General features: G+C 43.0%; 1 protein-coding gene across 1 annotated transcript; it reads left to right on the top strand.

Annotated features, from left to right (window-relative positions):
• Positions 1 to 1,000: 1,000 nt before the first annotated feature.
• On the top strand, positions 1,001 to 9,741 carry LOC142575416 (E3 ubiquitin-protein ligase LRSAM1-like). The gene has a single exon (XM_075684775.1). It carries the CDS (start codon positions 1,143 to 1,145, stop codon positions 3,279 to 3,281), a length of 2,139 nt encoding a protein of 712 aa, XP_075540890.1. The 5' UTR covers positions 1,001 to 1,142; the 3' UTR covers positions 3,282 to 9,741.
• The last annotated feature ends 304 nt before the right edge of the window (positions 9,742 to 10,045 follow it).

The raw sequence follows: 10,045 nt of genomic DNA, 5'->3' as shown, positions 1-10,045 counted from the left end.
AAATCAGACTACTTACTGCTCCTCTAAATAGAACTGGCGCAAATTATTGACCTTCACGATATATGTTGGTTACGATCGCGATCAGGTTCCGTGCTCTTCTAGGCTTGCTTTCAGTAGAATATCACAAGCTTCGTAGTCGCGTGGTTATGTTCTCGTCCACATCTCCTAAAACTAAAAAAAAAAAATGCTTTCAAAGATGCAATAGACGGTTCCACACTACATTTTAAAATGTACCATAATGCTAATATACTCACATCGATGTAATCGATGCACAACTCCTTCGAAATTGTTCACTTTCGTGCGTTCCTTATATCACGCTTGCTGGGAGCTATGTTTATGTATTGTTGGACCGACCTATCGTCAGTCGATGTTCACAAATGGACTTACGAAAATTCTATGCACACATATAGCTTCCTTGTCATCTCAGTCTCAGATGTCAGCTGGTCTGCGTCGTCTGCAACGCACGCTGCTTGTATGCCTGCTGGGATTGAAGAGCGGTGCCTCAGCTGCACTTGGCCAACATTTATACGAAGGAAAAGAAAAAAAGGGGAAACGTGAGGTGCACGTGTTCAGCTAATAGAACTTGTTTACCGAGGACGCTCGGCGCACCAAAGCATACCTGTGGTCTAGTGACTAATTCGGTATTGCAAGCGCTGCTTGCATGTAGACTCCCTACGGTGATGATGCAATGCGGCTTTACCCTTTGCAACGGGTATTTATGTCGATTGCGCACCCTAGCCATGAAAAAAAAAAAAGAACACAAACAAAGCATAAATAAATAAACAGAACAGTAAACAAACAACCCGCAAAAGGGGAGAGAATACTTTCAGGCGTGTCGCCCCATCTATGTGGCAAGCAAAATACTATTTTGCAGCCTTTGAGATTCGCATGCAGCCCATACTGCAATCTTAGAGGACTTATTACTGTGACTGTTATCCGTAAGCTGGCAGCACAATGCAAGAAGTTTTATTTTTTTTGCAAATTTTTGCTGGTTGTGCGTCGTGCTCCAGCGTCCGTAGTGGTTGTAGAGTGGTAGCGTAGCAGGTGTTTCGTTGAGTAAACTCGGCTGTGCGCGCGATGTTTACTACGCGTAGTACGGCGGAAACCTTTTGAGCGACTTCTGTAACATTTCTTCTCGTCAGATGTCTGTCGCCGGGAACCAAGTAGCTGTAGGTATGCCACTGTTCAAGAAGTCCAAGGAGTCCGACGATCATCGAACCAAGTTGCAGAGAAAACTGTATATCGCCCAGGAAAGTCCGGACAACACTTTCGATTTATCGGAGTGCGCACTCAGTGACGTGCCGTCCGGTGTGTTTTCCAAGTGCCGTGTGTTTCGCAAGACGACCTTGATACTGCGAAACAACAAACTGACTTCAATTAGTGGAGGAGGTTCATTAAAGGACCTTTGTGACATCACAGTGCTAGACTTGGAAAGCAACCTCTTGGCGAAATTACCCGACGAGTTCGGTTTCCTTCGCAGCTTGGTTGCGCTCAATCTAAAGGGCAACGCCCTGAAGAAATTACCTGGAAGCTTTGCAAACTTGGCGAGTTTGCAGTCGTTAAACCTTGGAAACAACAAGTTAAAAGACTTTCCGCTACCGATTCTCCGACTGCGAAAACTTCAGCACTTAGATATAGCGCAAAATGCCATCACGAGACTGCCAAACAACTTCTTCGAACTGCGGTCGCTGCGTTCGCTCGTCTTGGACAGCTGCAACTTCACCTTTCCCGACGCCGAGGTTTGCGGGCAGCCACTCGAATCTCTCATGCTGCACTTGTGCAATCTTGCAGGCGTCGAATATGTCCCGCCGCTTGATGAACCCGACACGAACGACTGCAAAGGCGACGCCGCAGCAACCACAGCCTTCATTGGGTTTGACCTGGAAGACCAGTACAAGCAGTTTGAGGAGCGGAGAGAGAGGCGCCATCAAGAGCTGTTACAAATGGAAGAGGAGCTACGGGACAGCGCAATGAATCATGCAGCAGTCTCGGAAGTCACGAGAAAACGCAAACAAGAGCTGCTGCTTGAAATAGCACGGGAACAGGACACATTGGAAGACGCCATTCTAGATGTACAAAGCAGGAAAGATTTGGAAAAGCAAAAGCTTGTATCGCTACTGCTGCACTTGGAACACCACTCGGCTGAGCTTATTCACCAAATCTCAAATGATATGAAGTTAAAGAATTCTGAAGTGCTGGCACGTGCTTTAGAACAGGAACAACTGGAAATGAAGGAACTCTTCGATATCCAACAGCAAGAAATGGACGCTTCTCGACGCAAGGAGGTCCTGCGTTCAATGGCTGAAATGCTCCACCAGGAAGAACAGCAACGTCTCTATAGACAAGCCAAAGACAGCATTGTTAAAGGAATCCAGGAAGAGGAAGCAGCTTGTGATGAGTTGCTGAGAGGTGCTATATTCTCTAAAACGAAGCAGCAGGATGAAACCATTTGTCGCATTATCGATGAAGAGAGATATCAAATGGAGGCCTTCAAAGCACTTCAGTTGAGGAATGATTACATGCATTGTCACCTAATGCAGCAAATTATGCTGATTGAGAAAGAGTTAAAGAGATTAACAGATGTTGAGTTGAAGAAACGGGATTTCAAAGTTATGGCTGACCTTGACATCCTTTCAAAGCATCGTGTTGAACTAGCATTTCTTCTTTCACAGTTGCTTGATGAAAAAGCTGTACGGGAGAAGCAATTGCAAGATCAACTAAAGGCAATAGAAGCTCACAGAAGGCAAGAAATTAATGATTTTTGGTTGATACAATACCAGAAGCTCCTCGACAGGAAACCACAGGACATATGTTACTTGGATGAGCAGCTGGACTCACGCATTCGTGACATCCTGCTTTTGGCGAATGCGTCGCACTATGCTACAGTTTTTGCGAGCAAGAATGTTGACTGGGAGCACTTTGTCCAGTTGGAGTGGAAAGACTTCAGGAGTTTGGGAATTAACTCTGACACTGTTATACAGATGCTGTTGTCCACAAAGGATCAGTATCTCGATGAAAACCCAGCTGCAAAACCAAGTGCACCTTCTCCAGAACAATCGCCACTTGATGAAAAAGCTGCTGCTGATGCCTGTTCTGCAACATTGCAAGTGCGTGACCTAAGGCTTTGGTGTAGCTCAGAGTGTGTCATTTGCTTTGAGGTGACAAGGCTGCTCGTATTTGTGCCATGTGGCCACGTCTGCTGTTGCGAACAGTGCAGTGTGGGGGTGAACCAGTGTCCTCTGTGCAGAGCGGACGTCGAGGGCAAATTGTCAGCTACATAACTGGCTATGTGCAAATGTGTATGTGTTCTCCTTTATTTTTTTTATTTTTATTTTTCATGTCACTGCTAAGCCTAGTCTTTTCTTAAAGCATGAGGTTGTGCAACTTTTTTGACAGCAGTATTGTTATGATGATTACACTTATGATGTATTTGCTCTTGGACTACCTCCCATTGTCGGAACAATTGCACGTGTTACGTCTGGCATGCTTTTCCCCCGTTTATTGACAAAGGAAAATGTGCTTTTATATTTCTGCATAACTGACAAAACTGGGCCGCAATTTTGTGTTGATACCGTTTCCGATGCTAATGCCTTTCGGTGCTTTTTGTGTTCGTGAGTGGGGCGGAGCACAAACCCGGCCACTCACGAATTCGAAATGTGCCGAAATGCATATTAGCATCAGAAAAGGCATCTCTAAAGAAATCGCAGCCCTGAATTGATCACTTGAATGTGCTGTGCGAGCATGCAGAGTCAACTCATGTTTAGTCAAACTCCTTGGAACCACAAGTCTTGCAAAACAATGCATAAACAATGTACAAGGGTGAGTGATCGACTACTGCTTGCATGGTGCAGAGGAGAGTGCATTACTCTATATGCACATTCAGTTATATCGGAGCTTGTATCGGGTGACTGAATCGGTGGCATTGTCTGTAGTCACACCTGGAAACATGCAGAGCAGCTTTAAGATCAAATTTAGGTGCACTTTGACCATGCATATTTTAGGACGCCCCCTGATTAGCCATTCCTCATCATGTTGCCCTCCACTGATAAGCCGAACTGTTTGAACGGCCCATAAACCTTCATCAAATTACACGGATTTTAGGTGCACTGAAGCCATAGTGGATCAACTGAAATGTTGAGATTTGTTCTAATCAACTGAATTGCCAGAGCTTCAATAACCTCGAGCCAGCTGTGCATGCTCACACCTTTGGCATTGTTTTAAAAGGCCTAGTCATGTTCCAGCAACAAACATGCATTAAAGAATGCCTGTTGTGCTAACGCTTTCAAAAGAGGAAAGAAAGCAGCTTTGTCAGCGGGGCGAGTGTGCTGACTTGCCACTATACTGCCAATTTTGGCAGTTTTGGCTTCAGCATTGCATGGTGTGATTATAAATGAACAAAACTGTGATGCCTAGGTGCCACTCCTGTCACACAACTGCTTTAATTGCTCATTGAAGCCGCTTTTCACTGAGATTTTGAACTTGACTAATGCATGCCACTGCCGCATAATCTGCTGGATGGATGGCTTTTATGAATGTCTGCTTTGTAATGGTATGATGGCATATTCCACCAAACTTGGATCTTTTTACCATTTTGCTACACCTTGTCAATACCCTTAAGATTGACTGTTCATGGTAACGGACCATAAGGTTATCAAATACATGTACTTGAAAAGTTGATGAGAGGGCCAAGTTATCAGATGTACAATGAGCAGTGTAAGGTGTGCCCAGACTAGTAGCTTGTAGATTATGACTGCACCTTTGGCCACAAGCAAAAGGCCACTGTAAAAGCACTTTTCTAGAAAACAGCATTGCCATTTTATGCTTTCTCATGGAAAAGAACTTTTGCATGCACTCAATTTATATTCCACTGCTACTGTATCTCATTGGGGGAGTGCTCAACACAATCTGCATTGCATTCGCTGTATGTACATACTGCAGTTGAAGTGTACCCTGAAAAGTTTAAGGGGGTTGATGACTTGGGTAGCACAACTTTGAAAACAGCTACTGTCAGCTCTCGGCCCGACAGGACGATGCTGGTCATCTTTGATGGTTTTCGTGCTATATAAGTTTTTTAATACCCTGACTGTTGTCAATGCTTAAAGGGGCCCTGAAACATAACCTCTTTGAAACATGAGCGACATGCTGCAATGAGTGTGATGCCTTTCAAGGAATATGCCAGTCCTGAAAAGGAAGTTTTTGAAAAGGACCTAATATGAAAGAAGATACAAAGAGTGCAATGTCTATGTACTTTCCCAATTACCCAGCAAGTCATCAGTTCCTCTCAGCTGGAGAGGTGTGGTGCCAGTAGCCATTATATCCCTATCACTCTTTCCTTTTAATTCTTTTTGCCTTGGTGCACTTATGGTAACCTTTTGAGGTACGAGTCTTACATAGGTACCTGAAAGCAACAAAGGAGTGACGACAGGATTGGTGGGATGGGTCGACAACTGCCTCTTCCTGTTTCCTGAACAGTCTGGAGATATATGAATGCGTACACAAGCATTTATACAAGATCAGCAGTAATTTGTCATCGGGAACAATCACCCAATGGCTGGCATCAATTGGCTGCTGCCACGTTATGGCAGCTGGCTAGAATTAGAAAAACAGCAAAGGGGAAGTCTGCCCAATGACCCACCATGGCCACTGTAGCATCATTGCTGGCACTGCATAGGGTGAAAAAAAGTGGACGGTTCAAAAGCTGCATGAGAGAGCAAGCAATCTATTAATCTAGATTGTAGGTGCCCTGCTGCATGCAACAGAATAAAATTTGGCTCAAGTGCTCATGGCAGCATTGTCTCCAGAGTGGCAACATTTTCTTAATACGCTCAAAAAGTGTTTCAGGGACCCCTTAGTCCCCACCCCAGGCACTTGAAACAGCTAAGGTGGGATGGTTGGGGGTATTTTCAACCTCCTAACCCTCCACCTGGTAGTGGCTCAGAATCACTGCACTTATTTTCTAGTTTCAGATCTGATCATTGCAGAAGAGTTTGTATTTATAGTCTGGTTGGTCCATGACTTCGACCCTAAAATAGCCCCCAAGACACATTGTGGGTAGATAGCCTATGGAGTTGCTACAAGGTTTCATGAATCAGGCGGTGTATCAACCAACAGAGGCCAGCCACGCATAGCAGGCAGAGCTATTTGCTTCTTAAAGTTCACCAAAGCCAATGTATAGTTTCAATGGCACTGCAGTTGGCAAACTAATTCAATTTCAGTTACAAAGTCTTGATGACGTGGACCTGGCATTTGTAAATTTTCTATTGTTAAAATTTCTGCCTAATTGTAGAAAACGGTCCTGGCATGTGTTCATGCATTTCTACACCGGAAAAGCCTGTTAATTCTACGTTCAATCCAGACAGTGTTCTGAATCTGACAGAGTTCTAGAATCTGACAGAGTTCTAGCTTGTCCATACACGGTGTTGAGCATGGTGCCCATTGTTGAACGCTCCCAAAAATACACAGTGGCACCAACCTATGAAAAATTGGTTTCATTAATACCAGTGATTAGAATGGTGCTTAGTAGTCCAATATTTCTTATGTTGGCACTGCCGTGCAGTCATGGAGTCCCTTCAATCACATGCACAGTGTTGCAGCTCATATTGCATGCGACTGTACATTGCCTTACGATGCAGTTCTGCATCATGTAGAACTGCAGGAAGCATAGTAGTCATTTGGACAAGTTGTAAATTGCCAGCCATTACTTGAGTGCACCAGTGAAGAAGTAAGGAAAAAAGCACATGAAATGTCGGGCACCATGAGAGAAGGGTGAATTGGGCAAGTTGGTATTTGTTCGTTTCTTTTTTTTTTATTACAGCACAAAGGACGAAGACTACAGGGGAGGTATTCTGTAAGAGTTCACCTAGTGGGCATGTCCATTTCGTCTGTTGTTGACGTTCTGATTGGCCGGGCTGGGCTGCGTGTCTGCAGCAACCAGCCGCCACAGCCAATCGACACTTCACAAAATGGACATGTCCGCTAGGTGGACTCTTACACAATACCTCCCCTGGTGGCACAGATGTGATAGGACCACACACTGTCTAGCAGCTTTGTCACCTCTAGTATTCGGCACTTTAGAAATAATAGCACTGTCTTCCGGTGACTACATATTTACTTTTTAGGTTACTTTTGTAACTTCTTAAAAGTTGTACTTGTGTGATTGGTTGAAATTTTATTTGCGCATGTTCCTGTACAAGTCTAAGTTTGCACGTAAAGACAGCAAAGTGTTTTATTTATTTGTGTTCTTGTACTATACATGCTCTTTGGATCACTTCATATCTTCTATAACATAAGAGATGATCTCATTTCTGCAAGGTCACCTGTACAGGATCCATTTTCTAATGCAAGTCCCTGACTGTGTGAAGCATTGTTTCGAGTTTATAGTGCAGCAAAGTGAAGATTTCAAAGCCACACTTAATTTGGCTTTCTGATAGCCTGAACCAATTCTATATGTCTAGCAAAGGCTGCTCTAATTCTGAATGGCTCAACGAGCTTTGAAACTGCTTGTGTGACAAGGGTGTAGACTATATGTATTCATGACTCTTGAGTGCCTGAAACGAACCCATAGTCCAACTTTCATATGTGGATTGTTTCGTCTAGATGCAGTCTGTCATATGGCACCACTTTTTTTCCCATTTATCATTAAGTCATGATGGCCTTTAGTTGCACCGTAAAAGGTGCCATGTAGAACAAACCAGAACAAAGAAACCACTGAATGGTATATAGCCCACTTCGTGAAGCATGCATAAAAATGTTTCGAAACCACTTTGTAGAGGACAGGAATCGTCACCGAGACCTGTGTCAGAGATCCAAAGCTTCAGAGAATGAGGGGCATCGTTTCTCTTTCATCTGCTGATTGGCGAAGCTTCCACAGAAGCCCTGCTACGTGGATATGGCAACCAGTATTGGCGATGCAGAAAATGACCTTGAAACTCCTGATGAAGACTAACAAGTTGGGGATATCTACAGTTGGTGTGATTACATTTGGCCTATCTGCCGTTAAAGAGCACATTTTAATTCTGTGATGTCAATTATGTTTTTACGAGTTATCTGTTGATACTGTTTCTTGGGTGTGTACATTACCTCTTATTAACGCAGGAGGTAGTTTGTTTAATTGCTTTATTGCATTATGTTTAATGTCAGGTTTTTTAAGACTGGCGAAAATGGTTGTAACAAAGCAATTTCTTGAAAACCACAGAAAGTTTGTTTTTTTTGCTACACATTTAATGGTACTACTGTATGTGCTGCCATAATTGATAGTGATGTGGCATGTACATAGGAGGAAACATGATAACGAAAGAATTTCCACAGTGATTGTGTGCCTGTTTGTATTACTTGACCCTTGTCCTGGCTATGTTTTGGCAAAGCCATATGAGTTGGCCTGGCAGAGTTGCAGGCGTGACAGATAGTATTGCAATTGCAATCACACTCTAAGGGTACACAGTGCACTCTACTTATCACAATACCATGTATAATGCTACAATTGGCTATAATTATTACAAATAACTTACACCAATGTGTGAGATTTATAGTATTGACTTTGTTGGTTCCACACAAAATTAAGGCATATGCAGCGATGAAATTACCGCATGTCCGGCATGAATATGACATCCAAACAATTATAAAGGTGGTTCCTGCTCCGGGAGAAACAAAATAACCAAACACTATGAAGCGTAGTTCAACTGAAGTGTTTGCAGACGGACTGCTAAGTGCTCTGCACTATCTGGCCTGACATGATGCAGTCTGTGCAGCTTTCATCGCCTAATTATGTGCAGTGACTGACTGTTAGACGCACGATGCCAAGCTACAGTTCTTGCAGAAGCAAGATTTGGTTTAAGCAGCCTCGTAGTGCTAAATACTCAATGTAATAGTTTGTTTCATTGAAAGAAATATAATTGTTGGCTAGCTGTAGAACAAGAAAATTTTTTTTTGCTATTCATTGTTTACCATATGATTTGTTCAGTGCTCAAGTGTAGGTTCACGCATATAGTCGAAGAGCTGCACCATGTAAAAATGCGCACTATCTGATGCGGCTATCTGATGTTGAGACTGCTTAGGAAAATGAACAATCTGCCCTGGCACATGTAGCGCTGTTCCTAAGTGGTAAAGTTTATTTCCAACATAGCGACAACCATGTGCAACACTCAAGTTCTCTTGCTGTGTGGGCACTGCTTGAGTAGATTGCACTGTAGTTTTTTTGAAGCCTGCTACTTATTATGCACCAACCTTTTGTTGACTGGGCAGTGGTTGCATGCACAACTGAAATGCAGGTGTGTGCAACAGTTCCCATACTCGCTTGTGTTTGACTGACTGCGAAAGTTCAGAATGTGCAAGAGCTTGCTGCAATTTTGTACTGCAGGCACTTATGATTATACGTCATGCTGAGATTGAAAGTCCTGAATTTCCTTGCTTACTGTGAGCCAGCATGTTGACATAGTCACTCCCAAGATGGTGCTTGCAACCGTTGCCTTAAAAAATTTACTGAACAAAGCTATGTGAACAAGCTGATTACTTGAAGCATGTTCATTAGATACATAGAGCACCACATTGCAATAATTTGATTATGCTATACACAGCATTGCTTTGCAATTTTGCATGGCTTTCCTAATAGTGCAACAAGTCTTTTTGAACATGTTACATTTGTATACAGCTTTCAATACCTCTCTGCAAGTTGTGAATTTTCAGCAATGTTTACAAATTATATTGTTGATGCAATGCTCATGTGTTTCAATAAAGCTGAGAATATACAAACACATTTATGATTCACATAGATAAGGGGGCTTTATGGACCACTGTTTCTTTGCTACAGACTTCACCTGGTTACAGCAGAAAATTGTGTGGCTTCTGCAACTGACTATATATATTGTGGTCATTTAGTAATTTCTGCCACTCTTCAATGTTAGAAAAAAGCTCTGACAACCTAAATTCTTTACGTAACCTTGCGGTAAGAGACTAGCCAGAACTAAAGTGTACAGCCAGCATATCACCACTGATGACTTCCACACGATGAAGGCCACAGTAATGTTGCAGGAAAGTGGAAAGCTGGGTA

This window comes from Dermacentor variabilis, chromosome 3, assembly GCF_050947875.1.
Source record: "Dermacentor variabilis isolate Ectoservices chromosome 3, ASM5094787v1, whole genome shotgun sequence".
Lineage (NCBI taxonomy): Eukaryota > Metazoa > Arthropoda > Arachnida > Ixodida > Ixodidae > Dermacentor > Dermacentor variabilis.
The sequence above is the reverse complement of the archived record's forward strand: the minus strand, read 5'-3'. Positions and strand labels throughout refer to the sequence as shown.

Coding starts and splice junctions, on each gene's coding strand:
- LOC142575416 (XM_075684775.1), top strand. CDS start 1,143: ATGTCTGTCGCCGGGAACCAAGTAGCTGTAGGTATGCCACTGTTCAAG.